This window comes from Erigeron canadensis, chromosome 6 (assembly GCF_010389155.1).
Source record: "Erigeron canadensis isolate Cc75 chromosome 6, C_canadensis_v1, whole genome shotgun sequence".
Lineage (NCBI taxonomy): Eukaryota > Viridiplantae > Streptophyta > Magnoliopsida > Asterales > Asteraceae > Erigeron > Erigeron canadensis.
The window spans coordinates 2,413,115-2,434,556 of record NC_057766.1 but is presented as its reverse complement, the minus strand read 5'-3'; the positions used below and the strand labels follow the sequence as shown (position 1 = coordinate 2,434,556).

Sequence of the window (21,442 nt, the reverse complement as noted above, 5' to 3'; positions counted from 1 at the left end):
TCCTCCCCATATTTTTTGTAATTGCTTCATCACATTGCAGTATTGCATTCATTATACAGTATTACATATCATTTCATAAGTCCAAAAAATACACTCAGTCTACTTGATAGTAATGACTATTCAATCAATGGTAGTGAGTAACAATACGTCCCCCTCTGCGACACGCCTTGCTTCTTCCAGTGCTTCTCAGATATTTGGCCAAAATATTCTTTTAAAGAGTACCAATGCTCTAAAAATATGTGATTTTAAGATTAATCTGGATGTGGGAAGAAGAAGCCCGAATGTCGTTTCCCCCAAAGCTGTTACGGACTCTAGTTATTCTCAGACCTGTCTTGACCCTGATGCTAGCAAAGTATGCACATTTCGTAACCTGTGTTTAAAGTTACTTTGTTTTTAATACAATTTTAGTTGCCCATATAACATGAACTTACATTATACTTTTGCCGATGTACTACTTCAGTAGATCGGTTATGTTAATCACCGGGGTTGTTGATCTATATAATATATGATGATGCAATTTTTTGATGGAATCTGTAGAGTGTTCTTGGAATAATTCTTGGTGGTGGGGCAGGGACTCGACTATATCCTCTTACAAAGAAAAGAGCCAAGCCTGCTGTTCCATTGGGAGCAAATTACAGACTTATAGATATACCTGTCAGCAATTGTTTGAACAGCAATGTAAATAAGATATATGTACTTACCCAATTCAATTCTGCATCCCTTAATCGTCATTTGTCACGAGCGTATGCAAGCAACATGGGTGGCTATAAGAATGAAGGTTTTGTTGAAGTCCTCGCAGCACAACAAAGTCCTGAGAATCCGGATTGGTTCCAGGTATATACAAAATTAATCTTATTATTTATTTGGCATTCATATATGTGGTAAGTAATCTTAATACTATTTTGCTTTAATTTGGTCAGGGTACAGCTGATGCTGTAAGACAGTATCTGTGGTTGCTTGAAGAACAAAATGTATTAGAATTTCTTGTTCTTGCTGGTGATCATTTGTATCGGATGGACTATGAAAAATTTATTCAAGCTCATAGGGAGAGTGATGCTGATATAACTGTCGCTGCTCTCCCCATGGATGAAAAGCGTGCCACTGCATTTGGATTAATGAAGATAGATGATGAAGGCAGAATAATCGAGTTTTCAGAAAAGCCAAAGGGAGAGCAATTACAGGCAATGAAGGTATGACGATAGAGAGAGAGAGAGATTGTATAATTGTTTCAGTGTTGAAGTTTTTCCTGATCACGGTCTATATTCATGTTAGGTTGATACCACCATTCTAGGATTAGATGAAAACAGGGCAAAAGAAATGCCTTTTATTGCAAGTATGGGAATATATGTTTTCAGTAAGAATGTTATGTTGGATTTACTTAGAGAGAAGTTTCCAAAGGCCAATGACTTTGGAAGTGAAGTAATTCCAGGTGCAACTTCCATTGGATTACGAGTGAGTTTTGCTAATACATATCTTCAATTTATTATCAAAACATATTTCAAAAGTTTATACAAGCCACGTTATATATACATATATATGTTTATATATGTATGCTTCTTCACTACTAGGTACAAGCTTACCTGTATGATGGTTACTGGGAGGACATTGGTACCATCGAGGCTTTCTATCATGCAAATTTGGGGATAACCAAGAAACCAGTTCCAGACTTCAGGTTAGCTGCACACACTTTGTTATATAACTCACCAGAAACTTGTTCCATCGGTGACATAAGAAGAAAAAAAGTTCAACATGTCCCATTTGTTCATACACAGTTTCTATGACCGCTCTGCTCCAATCTATACACAACCACGCTATTTACCGCCTTCAAAAATGTTGAATGCTGATGTCACAGACAGTGTCATTGGTGAGGGTTGTGTTATCAAGGTACATATTTTGTTATGTCACACAAATGCATCTCTGGATATTATTGAGGAACTATTTATTGCTGGGATAATGTGGATCTTTTATGTGATCTTCATTTTTTTGCTCTGTATACAGAATTGTAAAATTCATCATTCTGTGGTTGGCCTTCGGTCATGCATATCTGAGGGTGCGATAATTGAAGACACTTTGCTCATGGGAGCTGACTATTATGAGGTTTGTAGCTAAATTATAACGAAAATCATATTTTGTTCTTGTTATCCTTTTTTGTGAACGATATCGTAGATTTCTAAATATTACCCTCCGCAAGTTTCTGTGCTACAAGATAGCTAATGGGTAGTTATTGTTTATATGGATCAGACTGATGCAGACAGAAGACTGTTGGAAGCGAAGGGTGGTGTTCCTATAGGTATCGGAAAGAACACACATATCAAGAGAGCTATAATCGACAAAAATGCTCGGATTGGAGATAATGTGAAGGTAAATAATAAGTCAACTAAGAAATTGTAAATATGCAATTGGTATATGACATACATTGTTGTTGTGCTTGCAGATTGTAAATGCGGACAATGTTGAAGAACTAGCAAGGGAAACGGATGGGTACTTCATTAAGAGTGGCATTGTGACCATCATCAAAGACGCATTGATTCCGTCAGGCACTGTCATCTAAGACGATGTCACACCGACCAACACCAGTTTTGTCTTGTCACAATGTCACTGTGTGGGATATGCTACTCTCATTAATGAATATCTTTTGGCTTTATTTCTTCTTTATACCAATCACTTCTGCTTGTTTGTTATCTTCGTACTTGATGAAAAGTCCATGGTGTAAAGGAATATTTAACAATATGATTACCTTTTAACGGATTTCGTCCTTCAGCTCAAACCAATATACGTTACTGTCTTCCTGTATTAGACTAGGAAAACACGAATTAGGCATTTCTATTTAAGATGTTGGTCAGATAGCACATGGAGTGAAGTATTTGGGTTTTTTTTAATTTTTTTGATAGATAAGTAGGAAGGATTTGGTTCAAAGGTGAGACCTCTTGCGAGAATATCCTGACAATTTTATACCAGGCCACACTGGTTAGCAGCATTTTTCTGCCACTTTATGTTAAACAAAGACAACAATTAATGAAATTGTTTCACGATTAACTCGTTTATATAACTTCATCTCCATTTTGTTTTATTCAAATCTGTTAGTTTCTATCATAGTATGATACGCATATTGTACATTTGTACACAGAAACTCAACATGCATATCAACCTATTTCTGGGTGCAGCCAAAACAATTCAAACCCAAGATGAATGTTTGCAGGATACAACAAATGCACACAAATCAGACACCGATTATTTTTTAACATCAATTTCTTGCTCCTTGACAACAAATTGAATTACACAATGCATGGCAGGCTTATCTTTCACATAGGGCTAAAGAAGTAACTAACCATCAACATTATAGCAATATATACTACTTATTGCCCCCATCTGCTTTATCCTCGTATACTATGCTCCACCCTCAAATGTCTTCCCTCTTCAGATCACATCGCAATCTGCAGTTTCAACTTCAATAAGCATTTTGCAAAAACCCATGAATAAATCTTCATAGGTTAATGACTCGAGTTCATCTTTTTTTATTTCAACCACTAAATGGAATTGCATTACCTTTCCGCTCTTGTAAGTGTTATGGTTTTTTTATTTTGTCTTTAGTTATATTTTACCCTTTTTATCTTCTTTTTCCCCACATCAATTTTAAAAGCTATTCTACTGATAACTCTCTGTCTACTTTATGTCCAAGGCTCCAAAGTAATCATCTGTTCATGCAGTGTTCACTACAGCAATGTATCTGTACTTTGTGCTCTGCAAATATTGTAGGTGTAGTTGCTTGTCAAAGCTCACCACTCGGGGCCCCTAGATTAGGGTAAGTCTTCATACATTATGTATAGATGGTTTTAGGAACAAGATTCTTTGAATATAAATTCTAAATTCTTAAGCTAAAGGTAGCAGAACGGGTGGGTTGGGTAACATGTTAAAACAGGACCTGGTAACTAAATGTCAAAAAGAAAAATATTATGTCAGGTTGAAATAACCTGCAACATTCTTAGTCCACTTAGTATAATTGGTTAATGTGTTTAACTGTTGATTATAAAAACAGCATGTTCAATTTACTACAGTATATGTAATAATTTAGGAGGCTATAAAGCAATAAAATAAGCCTAGGGTGACTTTTTCAAACGCTTTTTTCTTTTAAATATATTTTATTTGACTGGATAAATGATAGCTCAAATCAAGGATTAAAATGTAAATCAATCTAAATTGGCTCCTTTAAGTAAGTTGCAAGGGCATGATGTATTTGCACGTTCAAATATTCAACATTGATAGAACTACTTATGCATTGTATACTAACACTTGAGTAACGTATTTGAAACTTATGGGGTACCTTATAATATTTTTAACGTGTTTTGTTATTGCATGTTTCAGTTATCTACTTCCTTTCAGACCTTGGAATGGACTTCTGGCTATATCTTGCTTTAGGCGTATGTAGGTTCATCATCCAAGGATGAGAGGGTCTGCTATGTAGTACGTACCAAAGATAATTCTTATGCCCTTCTAAGTTTGCTCAGAACTAATAATTGGTTCTCGTAAGGGGAGGGAGGGCCCTATGCCAATCACTCCCCCACCTTCTCCGCTCCCTCCCAGATTACTTATCACTTTCCCTGAAATATCAAGACTTATTTACTATGACTCCATATCCATTGGAATGAAGTCAATGAACAGTTCATATACATTATATATTGTATCATCCTGCCTTTGATATCTCAATGACCCATTTTTTTTGTTAGTTCCGGCAACCCTAACTTAAACTAAGAAAAGAATTTAGTTAACAGGTTCTAATTATACATGTAGAACCCTGTATAAACCATCTGTTTTTCATTGCTTAAGCAAATGTAGTTTTAACAACACTCGCAACTCTGAACTTAAGTAGCTGCAGGCTTTAACTACTATTCGATAACAGAATCCCTCAGGTGTAAACTGTTATTAAGAAGAAACTACACATGTTATACTTCATCCTAACTTTTGGTGGATATTTGGCTAAGCTTTTGAAGTAGTCTTGACTTTGTGGCTTTTTTTTTTTTTTTTTAGTAAACTTTGTTCTTATGTCAGATAATAAAATTATACTATAACTTCTGTTATTTAACCATCAAACGGTGACATGCAAAATTGTCACTCATTTGACCTTGATATCGAAAAGCTACTTACATATGTGACATTGGCCGGTTTGGTTGTTTAAATCTATAAGAATGTGCTAATTTCCCCATTATCTCAATGACTTGCTTGTATTTACCTATCAAACATCATTTATAGCTTAGTTAAAAGATTTACTAAAAAGTTATTATTTACTCGGTACTAATCCAAGACAATAGAGGGTGAGGGTATAACGATCATTTTACCATTCTGAATGTTCAATCAGCACATAAAACAAACAACATGCTGCTTAATAAATACCAACTATGTATACATAGACATACATATTATCTAGACAACACTTTATGAGTAACACCAACAAACAAGCCAAGTCTTTTCTTGATAATATGCTGCTAACATGATATACCCAAATCAACAATAACAAGTCCGTGGCAGAACATGAGCGTTAAGGATTTAACTTTTAATATATTTTTAATTGAATACACGTTCAGTCGGTAAGAGTATAGCATAAACATTTATCCTATGGGTTCATATAAATCCATATGTGCCATATTGAGTCCAGACGACAAATTACAAAGCAGCAGCAACACTACTAATGCATTACCCGGTAAAAGCACAATACATGTAACATATATATTTATCCTATCGGGTCATATTAATCCATATGTGCTATATTGAGTCCATACTAGAAATTATAAGTAAGCAGTAGCAGCAAAATGAATCACCCGGTAATTTGTATAACTGCAAGCCAAAAAGTTCTTTGGCAAACTCTCTCTTCAAATTAAGAGCACATATTATTCTTTTTTACTTTTGTAACTTATATATTAAGAAGCCATTTCTACAGAACATCAGGTGGTAAAATGAGCATGCGGGTAATTTGACAAAAGGGTAAATTTTAAGAGCGGGTCAAAGACCCCAACTTGACAAATGTTCACATAATAAGAGATTAAATATGTCAGCTTTATTTATTAGCTATTATATAAACTATAAAGTATAATTAAGAAAAGAAACAAACTAATATGCTCTAACAGAAAGTCAAGCATGTTGAACCTATTGAAAACTGATAAACGATACACATTCTTACAATAACTTAAACTATTACCAGTATCATCGACGATCATGATCGGCATTTTCCTTAGCAATCTGCTGCTTCTGCTTTTCAACGAGTTTATCAATAGCAGATTGCACAGCATCATGTCCACCTATAAGCAACCGGGTAATAACTTCTGGATCTTTCTCAAACCGAGCCTCCTCAAACTCCTTTCGGGCATTTGCTCGGAGAACATCCCGCCACAACACCCCATGTGAATCAGGCCACATGAAGTACCGGGTTGCACGAATTATATCACGGTAAAGAGCCAGTACCTCACGGCGGGTGGTGGTTAGTCTTTGACGGGTCAATATCTCATCTGCATCATCATCTACGCTCTTTTGTTGTTTCTTGACTACATGCCGATCCAATAGCTCCTCCACAGTGTCTGGACCGAGATTTAAAAAACAACGTTTATGAAGATGATGAAAATATGGATTGAGCTTACGAACATTGGCAAAGGTCCGACATTTACTAATAGCAGCCGGCATCTCTTTTTTCCCACGATATAATAGGTCTGCATCACAAAGAATAACCTTAAGATATCAAATTTGTAGAACTCGACAACCAGTGAGACTACGAGACAGTAAATGATTACACATACTTCGTAAAATATGGGGAACGATTAATTTAACCAGCCAACAATGATTTTTAAAGAAAATTGCTTTTTGCAGAAAGGATTAACAGAATACAGTTAATCCAAACAGAAAAACTGCATCAAGTTTCAAGCTTCCAGATTTTAATTTAAACATTTTTCTTATTCGTGCGATTAACTAAGGAAGACGGAAATGCATTATCGCTTGTTCGAATATATTATCGACTTTATCATACACTTTTCTATTTTTCTAAACATTAATAATTATGAAAAAGGAAAATGTAAAACTTAATTAGTAACTAATTATTCTAGGATTTCATTACTCAATATTCATCAATACTAATAACAATGACAGTATATAGATATAGATATTATTATAAAAACTAAAATCGAATAACAAGCATATTTATAAAACAATAAAAATAATAATAATATAAAATATATATATAAATATATAATGATGATAACAAAGAGGAAACATACGATTATTGACTGATTGATTGATAAATTGAATTTCTGAATTATAATCGTCGTCTCTCTCTGTAGCTGCTGAGGCGTATAGATACGAATTTACACAAAGTTGTAATTTTCTCAAATTTGGGGATTTTTATTTTTTAATTTTAGGGTTTCACAATTTTCTAATTGGAAATGAGAAAATAACAGCAAATAAAACATGGATACAAGAGTTCTGCATCTATATATTTAAATCTATTTTCTTATTTATTTTTATTTTATGTGCTTCCACCATGATTTGGGAGACAGATTTTATATTCAAAATATGTGATTTTCATGGGGAAGTTTGTGAGAGGAAGTCTGTTTCTTTCGTGTTTCTAGCAGCATATTGGTTTTTCCCTATGTCTAGATTTTTCGAATATTGTGTCCGTTAAAAAATAATTTCGCTAAGATGTCAAATTTATAGTTTTTAAACTATTTTTTATTTTAAAGTTATAAAATTCTTTATGTTTTTCATTTGACAACAAAATTTGTTTTCAAAATTTTCAAAGAATAACCTTGAAGTAAAAGGACCTCTTCATTTTTTTAAAATTTGAAAACAAAAGAAGTATTTTTTTTTTATATAAATAAACTCAATTAGAGTAAACAAGTTTTTGGATTTTGAAAAATTAAAGTTAGTTTAAAAATCGTTATAAACTCGAGCTCGACGCATTAAATTAAATATTTTATATTGAATCTTTTAGTTTATATGTATAAGTGCTTTTGAATCGTTTTGCCAGAAGTATTTCTAGGAGTTATAAAATCAATCTTTCTATCTTTGAGTAGAGGTAAAACTGTCTACATCCTATCTTCCTTATACCATGTTGGTAGGGATTAGATCTTGTTATTGTTGTGTTTTTTAATAATTTCAAAAAGTGCTTGTTTAAAGTCACGAGTTTGGCATATGAAGTTAACAAGTTTCAAATTAGGCTTAAACTTGGATGAAACTCGTTTAACCTGATAAAACTTGTTTAACCCTCTACCATTATCAAGCTTTTTAACGAGCCAATTTCGAGTAACTCATAAATAGCATGTTTGACACAAAAAGTTTTGAATTGGGACTGTGGTTAAGGACTTAGGTCGCGTTTGTTTCATAGAATTTGATAGAATCTGATGGAATTGGAATTCAATTTCATTCCTTAGTGCGTTTGATTGTTCAAAGAAGTAGGAATCTCATTCAGTAGGAATGTGAACATTCCATCATTTGATGGAATCTCCATTTCTTAGGGATAGAGGAAGGAATTTGATTCCTTCCGTCACTTGAATTCTCAAAAAATCAAAAACATTCCGTCAAATTTCATTCCTTATTCCTTCAAAAAACAATCTGTAAATCAAACGCGCCATAGTGTTGAAACTTAGAAATGGAGCTGACTTTGTTGCTCCGGATAGAATTGAAGTGAAATTTAGGTGTTAATCCCTAACTGTTGGCCGTTAAAATAAGGGATTTTTACATACATCCCCTTTAAAACTATGCATATTACATATATACCCAAATTATATTTAAATTAACAAATATCCCCAATTTTTTCATATAAATTTACATTTTTATCCAATTATATTTTTTACATTAAAAACTTAAATTTTTGACAATTTTGCCCTCTCATTCTTAACCATCATCGATCCATTCAAGATTCATACAATTAATAACACCTCAAAATCGATCTCAAATGGATTATCAAATGCAAAGTGGGATAACAAGATTTATTCCAAAAAACAAAATATTGAAATCCACCATCATAAGAGCAATATTCATTTGTAAACAAATAAACTATCCACCATCACAAGAATATATATTACTACTGTTACTATAATGTCGAACAAGAATATGACAAAACTGTGAAATAAAATAGTAAGTATTACAATTATCATATAAAAGACAAAAGAAAATGTATGCATCGGACAGCTACTTACGTGATTGAATACCTCTTTTACCAATTTTGAGTAATTGCTTTATTGATTAAGAGCTTAAGGAGAATATATTTAAGACGACTTAATAAGCTAAATGGAAGGATTATATAGAAGGATTATTTTGGAGGGAATGTTTGGAGCTCAATCTTGAATGGAGGAAAAAGGGTATAATGGTCTTATTGATGAGAAAAACTAAAGATGGGGGATAATTGTTAATTTAATTATAGATTGGGTATATATGTATTTAGTATAGTTTTAAAGGGATGTATGCAAAAATACTTTATGGCATGTTCTTGAGTTTTTTCTAAAAGAGAAAGGAAAGGATTATGAAAGATATTAAAATTTTTTGTGTTCTTTAGTTTTATTTAAAAGAAGAAGAAAAAAGAAAGGAAAAAATATGAAAGGAGAATTCAATAGATTTTGTTAAAGATATTTTCTTCCCAATTTTAGAATGATTTGAAAGAAAAAAAAATCTACTCTTTCTTTTCTATTATCTCTGTTCTCTTCTTTCCTATTTCATTCATAAAAAAAAAACTCAAAGAACAGGCTTAAAATAAAAGGAAAAAGAAAAATCCCTGCCCTGTTTTAAGTTCTAACAGAAACCACCTTTCTCCCTCAAAAAACATTAACACAGTCCACCGCCGCCGCAAATGGCCGTCGTCAAACCAAACCTCCGCCGTCTCTCCACCCTCACCACCACCATCACAAAACCCTTCTCTTCATCTTCTTCCTCCTCTTCCACCGCCGCCGCCATATCCACCACTCATTCAGACACCATCACCACCAAACCCTCCGAAAAACTAACCCATTCCGAAACCCTAATTTCAGAAAAACTCCATTCCATTATCAAAACCCACCACCGCCAAAACCCAAACCCGGATCCGAATCCAAACATTCCTCCAGATTTCACAATCCCATCTCTTTCAACAACTTTCACAAACCTCTCTCCAAACCCTCTTTCACTCTCCGTAATCCATTCGGTTATCGAACAATGCGGTTCGGTCCGCCACGGCATTCCTTTCCCACAAACTCTTTCTTTTTTCAACTGGGCTATACAAAAAAACAATTTTTTCCAACAAAATTCAACTGACATTTTTAATGAAATGATTGACTTAGCTGGCAAAACACGACATTTCGATGTCGCGTGGGGGATTATTGATACTATGAAACAACGAAATGTCGGTATTTCTATCGATACTTTTTCTGTTTTGATTCGTAGGTATGTTAGGGCAGGTTTAGCTAATGAAGCTGTTCTTGCTTTTAGTAGAATGGATGAGTATGATTGTAAGCCTGATAAGATTGCGTTTTCGGTTGTGATTAGTATACTTTGTAAGAAACGTCGAGCCGAAGAGGCTCAGACGTTTTTCGATAGTTTGAAACATAAGTTTGAACCGGATGTGATTGTTTATACTAGTTTGGTACATGGGTGGTGTAGGGCGGGTAATATTTCGGAAGCTGAACGGGTTTTTGGTGAAATGAAGAGAAATGGGGTTAAACCGAATGTTTATACTTACACGATTGTGATTGATGCGTTGTGTAGAAACGGGCAGATTAGTCGTGCCCATGATGTGTTTGCTGAAATGCTTGATGAAGGGATTGCGCCTAATTCGATTACTTATAATAATTTGATGAGGGTACATGTTAAGGCAGGTAGGACGGAAAAAGTGTTGCAGGTTTATAATCAGATGAAACGGCTTTCGTGTGAGCCAGATTTAATTACTTATAATTTTCTTATTGAGAGTCATTGTAAAAACGAGAGCCGGGAGGATGCTATTAAAGTTTTGAATGTGATGGTTAAGAAAGGGTGTGAGCCGAATGCCAGTAGTTTTAACCCTATTTTTAGGGAAATCTTGAAGGACCGTGATGTGAATGCCGCACATAGGTTGTTTGGGAGGATGAAAGGGTTGAAATGTAAACCGAATACCGTTACTTATAATTTGTTGATGAGAATGTTTGCGGATTCAAAGTCCGCGGATATGGTGTTGAAGTTGAAAGAGGAGATGGACGAGAATAAGGTTGAGCTTAACGTGAATAGTTATAGGATTTTGATTGGGATGTATTGCGGGATGGGACATTGGAACAATGCCTATAAGTTTTTTAGGGAGATGATTGAAGAAAAGTGTTTGAAACCGAGTCATGGTGATTATGAAATGGTTTTAGGTCAGTTAAGGAAGGCGGGGCAGATCAAGAAACATGAAGAATTGGTGGAGAAGATGGTCAGCAGGGGTTTTGTTGCTCGACCTTTGTAGGAGATATACCGCAGGTGTATTGTTTATAAATGATCACACAAACAAATCTCGACTACTTGTCGTTGTTGGGGGATTGCTGGTCAGTGTTGAAGTCATGCGGATTTAGGTGTCTTTACCTCTGGCGTTAGTGTTGAAAGCGGGGTGATAATCAGATAATGCATACAAGTATACGGTGTTATCTGATTAAACTGTTGATACACATAGTCTATCTCAAACCCAGAACTACCAATGCCTCTGAAGTCTGAATAGCCGACCGACACATTCTATATTTAGCAGCTAGTTCTAAATTTTCTTTCTTTGTTTTTGAATTTGCCAAATGAAGCTGCCCATTAGATGATTTGCTGGGGCAAATATGTTTTGTTTTATTTAGTTTATAATTACAAGGTTCATGGTTTGAGTGATCCTGTAGAGCTCAAAGGCTTTCTGTAATAAGAGGTCTGAGAAGTCGAATTTTGCAGAACTTGATGTTAAATATCTGATTGATTTTTTAGGTTGTAAATATAAACAGAATTTTGGTATCTTATCTGCTGGAACAATTACAATGACTATACAACCTGCCCCCTTAGTTATTGAGGTCGAAGTTGGCCTTGCATTGAAAATATTGATACACACCAAAAATTGTTGGATGGTGGTCAGGTGCTATTGTTGATGTCTTTTGAAACTTGAGGTATGCAAAACAAAATGCAGACACAAGGCTACGAAAGCACACATATGTTAACATGATTGACCCAATTTCTTCTTTTTACATCATACCAACACATTCACAGATTAGGCAAATACATTGAAAATAACTACTCCTCTCGTAGTAATCAGAATGCATTCGAGTTAAACCTACATACATCATCCAAACTAAAACATTGTTTCTTCCATCCAACATAATATTTGTTACCCAAGACATCTTGATACTATTAATGAGATAATTTACTACAAAATAATGAGCCTCACTCCATAAAATGAACAGTAGCCAGCATCATATAAGACCAGTGACTTCCGGTCTCCCAATCCTGAAAAAAAAATCATTAGGCTTTAGTGTAAAAAGGACGTTGAAATTAAACTGCCTGAGCCATATCAATTATGTTTTTACATAAACAAAGATAGTACGTCCTCATGCTAATATTTACCAACTATTGTTCACTGAGTGAATGATAATTGAATTTCAAAGAAATTGAATATCTATATCTCAACCTTGTTTACACATAGACCATCACACCCAACCCATAACTCAAAACAGAAGTAACAAAAGCTTATGATTCCACACATTATGGCATTATGCAACCATAAGACTCACATACCCATTCTCTTCACACCACATAAATAATTGATTAGCGTTCTCGAACCATCAAATTTGGATAGATGAATTCCTAGTTGCAAGCTAATCTCTGTGGAAAGGTATTCGCACAAAATGAATCCTCCACTTTATCGTATTTCCATCCATGATAGCTCAAGTATGTACAAGAGTTATGTCATTGTTTCATTTCTTAGAGAAACGTTTGAAATGTCATTCAATTCCTTCTAAAACCATATATTGAAGATACTAAACAGATTAAATGAATAGGGCATTTGACTTGCAATGTATTACCAGTCAGACAGCTTGAATCAGGTTTCCTGATGATATTCATCAATCATTTCTTTCATCCCATCCAATTTCTGAAGAACATACTCCACTTTCTTACAACATATTTCATTTGAAATTCGTGCCACGTAATCACACTTCTCAAAAGGACGGTACTCGCATGCACTCTTAATTTCTTCTCTCAGAGTCACTTGTATATCCTGATGAACATGATACGAGCATAAGATCCCTAGTTTAAGCTCTTCAATTGAAAGATAATAGCTAAAAAGCAGAATTATGATGAAAAGCATGGAACAGATTATAGGCCAAAAGCACAAAGTCGACGTAAGGTGCAGGAATATATGAAACTAATGAAAGTGAACTCAGTTTTGATACCTTTATTAATTGCATGAATTCACTGCAGTGATTGTTGACCAAATCCTTTCTGGGCCCACTAGGATTTGAGAATTCCTCCATCACCCCGCCAGCAAGTTCCAATACTCTAACAATTCTCTAAGAAACATAAACCCATAACTTAAAATCCAATTCATATGTATTAAGAACTTTAGTAATAGTTTTAAAGTCTACTTTTGATTTTAGTAACTAATTACATATGTACTACCTTCTCAACGGTTTGGAGACGTTGCAATGATGCATTCTGACTCTGTGAGTCCATGACTTCTATTCAAAAACTTTGGTTATCGTATGCTGTTGCACTTTGTAACAACAAGGTTAACAATTAAAAATTATATAAAAAAGGAAGATGTTGGGATAGATAAACAAACAATCAACCAATTACAGTTTCAGTATAATACAAATCAAACATTATATTGATATGGTATAGCAACTTGCCTACATTCACGGTCATTGCTACAGTTCTTATATGTGCTTGATAAATCTGGTAGTACATATGAAGGAGATCAACACTATTTAGTTACAAAAGATTCACACACACAAAGTGTAATGCATACCAAGCGTTATTCATGACAGTTGTTTAAATCTATTTTCTTTAACCTGAATCACAAATAATATCCAGTAGAATTGAAGTCACACAACCTGAAGACACAAATCATATACTCTCTTAGAAACTATTGGTACTTGAAAAGGTAAGTAAACACAAAGAAAAGCAACCCATATCACCCACAAAAGTGAACTTCCAGTTAAAAGATTATCAAAATTGATATGTTTTGCACAATGAGTTTAAAAAGGAACTTGGTATCAGTAAAGAGAGTTTGTGTATCAGAATAGGTTTCACTTCCACTTTCTTGTTGATGAACAAAGTAATTAACACAATGCAAGAGGATGAATGTCATTATAAAGGTTGAATACAGACGAGCAAACAACCCGATATCCAAACAAAACCACCCAAACCCAGGCCAGGACCGGACCGAGCAAAATTGGTCCCATCAGATTCCTACATTTGTGGTCCCGGTCTGGTCCAAACTTGAGAATTTCCGAAAACCCAGTACAGCCGACAAAAAGTAAAATGATTTGCTTTTATATTTTTAAAGATATGTATTTATATATACACTTTGGTTTATTAGCAGACCACTTATAAAACAGTTATAGGTCTATCGGAAGAACAAAAAGTAGCTACAAATAAGCAATGTACTATTTAAACCTAAGATATAGACACAGATGTAGACCTGTTCATCAAAAAAAAAAAAAAACTTGGTTATAAAAAGCAAACCCACTTAGAATATAATGCAATCATCAAAGTTGATGATATTAAAGAAAAAAATAGATTATTTGACAGCAAAAAGGACCGACCTTTGCCAGGAAGTACTCACTCAGAGAGATAAAAGGGGAAGAGTGAGATGACCTAATGCAGGAGACTGGAATTTATGGGAGTATAATTAAGAGCATTTGTTAATAAAGTATGTACTTAGTGGCAGCTGGTGGAGTATTTTGGTCACATTTAAGTTCAGAGCAGGTTACATTTAGACCGTCTACAATTCGTTCTCAGTCCAAACTAGTTAGGACAAGCCTGAACTTTCCGGGCCTCGGGTTTTCTTTTTCTGTGAATTCATTTTTCAGGTGTCACCGGGTCGGTTCTGACCCAATCTCACCCCTAGCATACAATGACAAAACTGAAAACCTTAAAGTACACCCAACCTCTTTTTGGGTGATATATAAACTTTACTAACCACACACACACACACACACACACACACACAAAAAAAAAAAAAGAAAAACACATCCCACCAACTAGAAAACAAGCCATAAAGAAAAGACATCTGCCCTGTTACTTGACATGTAAAAGATTTTGAAAGAAAGCCGGAAAAAAATAAAAGAAATGGTAACAATAACTATAGTTCAACAGCACTAAAGTGGGAATTTGGAAGCAATATAAAGGATATATATAATGGAGATTGAACAGAGAGTACTCCAGCAACTAAAGAAGTAAAGATACTATAAACTCTTAAAAAGACTCAACGGTGGTTGTCTGTGTATGTTCCAACACTATTTTCTTGACAATAAATCGCAAATGATTTAACTTTTCGTTGGAAGTAAAACGCGTATAAAACCGCAACAAGGACAGGCTATCTCAAATGATAATAACTAGGTTTTGGAAGTTATCGGCATATACATTCGCAAATATTACGATAAAGCTGTTTGTTCGTGCAGCAAAGCGATAATCGCAGGCTAAAAGATCAAGACTTTCATAGCTCAATCCATCCTTTGTTAAGTCAACAACTAATTTCCCAATCAATTAATCAATAACAATAACAATAATAATAATAATATTTTGCCAAACACAATATTAATAATAGCAATCAGGTTGGCTTTCATTCAAAAAATTTCTATAATATTTAGGGTCAAAAAACCCCCTAATTTAATTCATAATTCATGAACCCCAACTGAAAAATAATCAAACAAAAGCTTATACCTTTGCACTGATAACTTCAAATCTTGTTTTTTTTTTCTTTCTTTAGGATTTTCAGCCCCAATTAAGCACTACCTCAAGAGAACTTGATATCTTTCAATGTATTATTATTATTATTATTATTATTATTAACACTTTGAATTTATGGTAATTTCTCCTTTATTTATTTTCTTGTTAGATTTTCGGCAATAAACAACACGAAAAAAATAACTAATCCCTTTTGAAAATGGCAGTGAAATAAAAAGGTGGAGGTGACTGGTGAGGGCTTATTTCGGAAAATTACATCTTTAGTCTCTCAAGTTTGGCCAATAATCCATTTTAATCCCAAACTTCCATTTTAGAGTTCTTTTTGTAATCTTGTAACAATGTAACGTAAAAATTCAATTATGTTAACAAACTTAACATTAAGAAAGACATTCTCGTTACTAATCCTCATACTTTCAAACCTCATCTATTCTTTAACCTTTCAAAGACACCAACATGTAACAAAAGATATTCCTTTAAACACCTTTCTTGTCGCTCATCCAATTAACTTTTTGTTATTTTATCTGTACTCATCTAATCTCCAGCTTTCCAAAGACACCAACATGTAATAAAGCATATTAATTTATAATAACAAAAACTAACGTATAACCGGCCAATGGCTGGGAATAATAACTAGAGGACGAGTTAAAAGTTAATTATATACAAATAACGTTTTTTTAGGAAACCAAAACTAGCATTTTTATCAACTCCTTCAACTTATTTATTTTTTGTAAGGTCCACAAGCCTTACGCTCAAAATTCCATCCAGATAAAGCAATGGGACATGTTATGTTCATGACATAAAAGCGAGTTATAAGATGACATGGCAAATATAACAAGTCACTATAGATTTTCTTCATTGTTGATGCTCTAATGAGAATTCAACTGACATGTTCATTTGAACAAAATAAATGCATCAAGTTTTAGATAAGATAAAACAGTCACTACTTTTCAATAGCTGACTTTGTATATACACTTCCAATCTTCGAATATACACTTCTAATCTGTAAGTACAAAAAAAAATATATGCATCCAATAATAACCATTTTTTTTAATAAAGAATGTTTAGTACAGATTTAAAGAATATCTCATTCGCTTGTATCTCATTTGAACATATGTCTGATATGCCGAAAGTCTACAAAGTTGATCTATGATGATTAGAAATTATTACAACAAACTTTCGCAAATGAGGGTCAATGGCCTTGCATGTCGAGCATCTCATCTAAACGCTTCAATCTCTCCATTCCCTCGCTAATTAAGTAACGAATCCTCTGTCTGTCATTGCAATCCCTATTGTTATCCATCTCTTGTCTAATTGTTTGCATCAGTTCACCTGAAAATATGTCAGTTCAGAAATCTTTTGAACCATGAAAATAGCTCATCTAATCTGAATTGAAAAGTAAAACTCAAGTGCTGTAAGCCTGTAACCAAAGCCTCTCACACTTGTATTAAGCGGGCATTTGGACGTCTTGTGAACCTGATTGTTTCAACTTGAAGTCACATATTTAACAAACTAATTCTGATTTTCTTTCAATTTAAAGCATATAGATTCAATTTGAGGAGAAACGTAAAATAACTTTCATAAAATACTTTCTGATTATATCTTATTCAGATATCTGAATTCCAATCAAAGCTTTTGAAGATGCACATCCATGTAAGCCCAAACTTTATAATGATAAATGAAAACTGAAAGACCAAAATAAAATTGGTGCTTGGAAAGGGATTGATTACCAAATAAAAATTGAAAATAAATTGCGTAAAGTTACATCAGATAGAGTAAATGTGTAAATTGATGCCGGCAATGGTTTTATGGTTGCACATATATTTAATATGCTTGTATAAAAAAACACAGATCATTCTTTATATTGATGATGAAACATCAAATATTAGACCTCAAAGATAAATCCTAAAATCATTAGTAAAAGCTCTTTTGATTTGGCGTGGAAATACTGCAATTACAATTCTGCACTCCTTATAGCAGCTGAGCAAAAACATCAACCCCAAGTATGATATGAAGCACATAACAAGTGTTTATATGTCACTGAAGAGTGGGAAGTATCATACCGAATCTATATGGATGAATGTTGTCTAGAGGAGAAAAAGAGTAGTAAGGTTAGAAAACGGGTCCATACGGGTATTTCGTGATAGAGGCCAACCCAAGGTGGGTTGATCCTACACTTTTAAAATTCTTAGACCTTTCTAGGAAATAACTCCCATCTGAAAATTTATTGTCCACTAAACAAAAAACACATAATTTAGAAAGAATTGTACAATAAAAATTATCTAATATTTTTTAGAAAGAATTGTACAATAAAAATAATAGTCTGATTTGTTGAATAAACGATTTATTAGGTGTGCGTTAAGCACAATTGTGGAAATTTTAATCTGCTTAGCACATTTGACTAGTTCCATCTTCTGCCAAGTTCCGAGATTTTTTACCATCCAAGCAGCAAGTTAAAATATAAACCAAATCAACAATGGGTCGAAATTGCCACCTCCAATACAATTCAATGTTTTAGTAGAAAAAGGTTAGGAAACAGCCTATAGTTACAGGTCCTACTTAAATGAAGAACAAACAGTTATTGACTTGTAGATGTTTAGTTCTCATAATCTCATCAAGGATCCTAAAACAATTGGAATGCCACCTAAGGGGTTTAGAGAGCACGTGCAGAACTTACAACTTTTAGGCTTCTTGTAGTTTAAATGAATGAAAATTTTTAATGACAACACATATTCAAATTATATTCATGATGATAGTGCATAACCTGGTTAGAAAACCTCATCGCACTAGACGATACTACCTCCGTTACTGGAGCTTCTATATTGATGACAGCTCTTGAACATCAAGGGTTTTGTCAAATTGCCTAGTTTTCAACATATATAAAGATCAACTAATCTAAACACAGAGTATCTAATTCCTGGCACTATGACATATAATGTTGAACCGTCAAAAAATGATATAATAAGAAACATCATTCTGCTAAAACTGAAATGAGATCATTATAACTTCTGTCTAGAAAAAGATCTAGCTTGACTTTTAGATAAGTGATAGCCATTTAAGAGTCAGGCCTTTAGGGGGTCTATGATATAAATGCAATACAGTTGTTGTATATGTTTCAATTAAATTGCTTTGCCGTGAAAGAAAGTTCACCTTTACTGTGACCAGGAGCTCTTTTGGCAACTCTTAAAGCTTGCCGATACAACTTTAACACTCGAGCACGCAGAATGAAAGTCTGCAAATCAAAGGGGGCAGCCATAAATCATAAATGTATCTCCCTGCACTTCAATAATATCGTATCAAAATCTACTTCAAGCACACATTTTTCAAAACTATTTTACGGAGTTAAGGAATAAATCTTATGTACATATCAAACTATTCTAATGCAGTAATGCCATTCTATGAGAACTATAGAAAGTAGAGACCATAATGTCAACCCCTTTCAGTGCCATTTTTTTTGCAAGGCAAGCCAAAGATGGGTCGATTGTTATGTAACGATTACGTTAAGTCATTTATGGCTTTCAAAGCTGTCTAAGATACTTTGAAAGGCTAACTAAGAAAGCTCTAGACTCATTCTTTTGTTTATTCTTCTTCTTCTACCTATTTTTGAAAGAAATAAGAAAGAGCACATAGAGCTTCCTTTTTCAGGGATTCAACAAGTTCATATGTCATTCTATACTACACACTTGAAAATGTATAACTGCCATACTCCTGTGTAGGTAACTGCCCCACTACCACCTAACTAAATTTCCCACTATTCAACAAGTTCAGACGTCATTATATACTCATGGATTGAACTGTTTAGAAGTTACCTAAAGTTTACGAAGTGTTTACAACCTTCTATACTGCTTTATCAAAAACAAAAACAAACTAAACAATATTTACTAGTAAGTTTTGTAACTATAACTTAATAAAAACGCATTATTCATGAAGTTAAAAGATTGTTGACACGTCTTCCAGATCCGATTGTAACCTAGCTTATCTTTAACCCATTGTAAAAATAGCTAAGAAATTGCAATCCTAACAGTAAACACCTTCTTAACCTGCCACACCTAAGATTTTGCCATCTATAAAAGAATGCTTTACAAGCAACTTGAATCAAATCTCCATGCCTCCATATGACAATACTAGTATACTTCTATCTTATAAGCACCGACACCCATAACGAAACAATCTCCTAATCAAAATAGATATGTAGTAGTTTATCATTCATAAGACTGAATAAAAAGGAACAAATTACTAGCTAAAAAGATGATATTCCAAACAGGTTAAAAGTCGTCTAAATTGTATTTTTAATGCATAAATTCTCGTAAATGATTTTATTAAATCGAGATTTTCTTTAAATTATGTATTTATTTGTAATCATATTAGACAAGCAAAATATATTGGGATAAGTATCCTGGAATGTAACAAACTTTGGACGAATGTCTATAGTAGGAAATAACTAAAGTTTTGTGTATTGTATGTAAACAACTTTAAAAAAAGTTTATTGTATGTAAGAAAACATACGTGGCAACCATATAGAGGTGCCACTTGTCTGATATTAATTGGTAGAATACATTTTCTTACACATTATTTTCGAGTTGTTTACGTACAATAAACACAACTTTAGTTACTTCCTACTATAGACATTCCTTCAAAGTTTGTTAGATACTTATACCAAATATATTTACAGCAAAACTTGAAATTTTGGAGATATAATTGCTAACCCAAACCGGCCCCTTATCCATTATCCAACTTGGCCCTTATCTAGTACAACCTATTATACTAATACCAGCACGTAAAGACTAATCCAAATGATATATAATCAAATAAAAGCTTATACCTTTGCACTGATAACTTCAAATCTTTTTTTTTTTTTTTTCTTTAGGATTTTCCGGCCCAATTAAGCACCACCTCAAGCGAACTTGATATCTTTCAATATATTATTATTGTTGTTGTTGATTTATGGCAATTTCTCCTCTAGTTATTTTCTTGTTGATTTTCGCAATAAACACACACGAAAACAATAACTAATCCCTTTTGGAAATGGAAGTGAAATAAAAAGATGGAGGTGAGAGTGGTGAGGGCTTTTATCAAAAATTTACAACTTTAGTCTCTCAAGTTTGGTCACTATTCCATTTTAAGCCCAAACTTCCATTTCTTATTTAACTAGCGATGACCCGCGCGTTGCTGCGGGAGTTTGGTAGGATATGGGCATTAACAATTATAGGAAAAGAACTAAGTTATGTATACAACAAAAGAGCAAGTTTACAATCCGTAATATCTATTACATGACGTTACATTAGCGCAAAAGAGAGTTACGTTGGCATATGTACATTACAATGCGTAACACCTATGACTGGTGTTAAAGTTGCATTGTAGCAAAAGATGAGTTACTGTTCAAAAAGGGGTTGTCATTTGCTAGTGACTTCCAAGTCTGTGGTGAAGGATTTTATGCTTTTACTTTCTTGCATGATCCTTCTTTAGTTGCTGTAGAAATACAATTGGTTACTGTATGTTTTGTGATGATAACTAATAATAAATGAAACGTCTTAGGCGGAGATATTTTTTGTACCTG

At 33.7% G+C, this 21,442-nt stretch overlaps 5 protein-coding genes across 9 annotated transcripts; 2 read left to right on the top strand and 3 right to left on the bottom strand.

The window, feature by feature from the left end:
* The first annotated feature begins 36 nt into the window (after window positions 1–36).
* Window positions 37–2,767, top strand: LOC122605638 (glucose-1-phosphate adenylyltransferase small subunit, chloroplastic-like). Its single transcript, XM_043778592.1, has 9 exons — window positions 37–352; window positions 538–834; window positions 921–1,190; window positions 1,273–1,452; window positions 1,569–1,672; window positions 1,773–1,884; window positions 1,999–2,097; window positions 2,242–2,361; window positions 2,435–2,767. The coding sequence occupies exons 1-9, from the start codon at window positions 113–115 to the stop codon at window positions 2,549–2,551; spliced, it is 1,539 nt and encodes a 512-aa protein (XP_043634527.1). The 5' UTR covers window positions 37–112; the 3' UTR covers window positions 2,552–2,767.
* Window positions 2,768–3,040: 273 nt separating this feature from the next.
* On the bottom strand, window positions 3,041–7,504 carry LOC122605639. Of its 2 annotated transcripts, XM_043778593.1 has the most exons (3): window positions 7,257–7,504; window positions 6,191–6,695; window positions 3,041–3,434 (listed from the first exon to the last, which is right to left on the bottom strand). In XM_043778593.1, exon 2 carries the CDS (start codon window positions 6,667–6,669, stop codon window positions 6,196–6,198), a length of 474 nt encoding a protein of 157 aa, XP_043634528.1. In that variant the 5' UTR covers window positions 6,670–6,695; window positions 7,257–7,504; the 3' UTR covers window positions 3,041–3,434; window positions 6,191–6,195. The 2 variants fall into 2 exon arrangements, with proteins under 2 accessions (XP_043634528.1, XP_043634529.1); XM_043778594.1 differs by lacking the exon at window positions 3,041–3,434 and having other exon boundaries at window positions 6,025–6,695.
* A 2,271-nt stretch (window positions 7,505–9,775) lies between these two features.
* On the top strand, window positions 9,776–11,940 carry LOC122605075 (pentatricopeptide repeat-containing protein At1g20300, mitochondrial). Its single transcript, XM_043777947.1, has one exon. The coding sequence runs from the start codon at window positions 9,824–9,826 to the stop codon at window positions 11,420–11,422; it is 1,599 nt and encodes a 532-aa protein (XP_043633882.1). The 5' UTR covers window positions 9,776–9,823; the 3' UTR covers window positions 11,423–11,940.
* A 259-nt stretch (window positions 11,941–12,199) lies between these two features.
* On the bottom strand, window positions 12,200–16,017 carry LOC122603860 (mediator of RNA polymerase II transcription subunit 11). 3 transcript variants are annotated; one of them, XM_043776691.1, is made up of 7 exons: window positions 15,865–16,017; window positions 13,946–14,030; window positions 13,827–13,872; window positions 13,597–13,682; window positions 13,371–13,487; window positions 13,002–13,195; window positions 12,200–12,426 (listed from the first exon to the last, which is right to left on the bottom strand). In XM_043776691.1, the coding sequence occupies exons 4-6, from the start codon at window positions 13,648–13,650 to the stop codon at window positions 13,019–13,021; spliced, it is 348 nt and encodes a 115-aa protein (XP_043632626.1). In that variant the 5' UTR covers window positions 13,651–13,682; window positions 13,827–13,872; window positions 13,946–14,030; window positions 15,865–16,017; the 3' UTR covers window positions 12,200–12,426; window positions 13,002–13,018. The 3 variants fall into 3 exon arrangements, with proteins under 3 accessions (XP_043632626.1, XP_043632628.1, XP_043632625.1); XM_043776693.1 differs by lacking the exons at window positions 13,827–13,872; window positions 13,946–14,030; XM_043776690.1 differs by lacking the exons at window positions 13,827–13,872; window positions 13,946–14,030 and having other exon boundaries at window positions 13,597–13,690; window positions 15,865–16,016.
* Window positions 16,018–16,911: 894 nt separating this feature from the next.
* Window positions 16,912–20,902, bottom strand: LOC122605551. 2 transcript variants are annotated; one of them, XM_043778510.1, is made up of 3 exons: window positions 20,708–20,902; window positions 19,036–19,165; window positions 16,912–17,217 (listed from the first exon to the last, which is right to left on the bottom strand). In XM_043778510.1, the coding sequence occupies exons 2-3, from the start codon at window positions 19,139–19,141 to the stop codon at window positions 17,078–17,080; spliced, it is 246 nt and encodes an 81-aa protein (XP_043634445.1). In that variant the 5' UTR covers window positions 19,142–19,165; window positions 20,708–20,902; the 3' UTR covers window positions 16,912–17,077. The 2 variants fall into 2 exon arrangements, with proteins under 2 accessions (XP_043634445.1, XP_043634444.1); XM_043778509.1 differs by having other exon boundaries at window positions 19,036–19,160.
* Window positions 20,903–21,442: the final 540 nt, after the last annotated feature.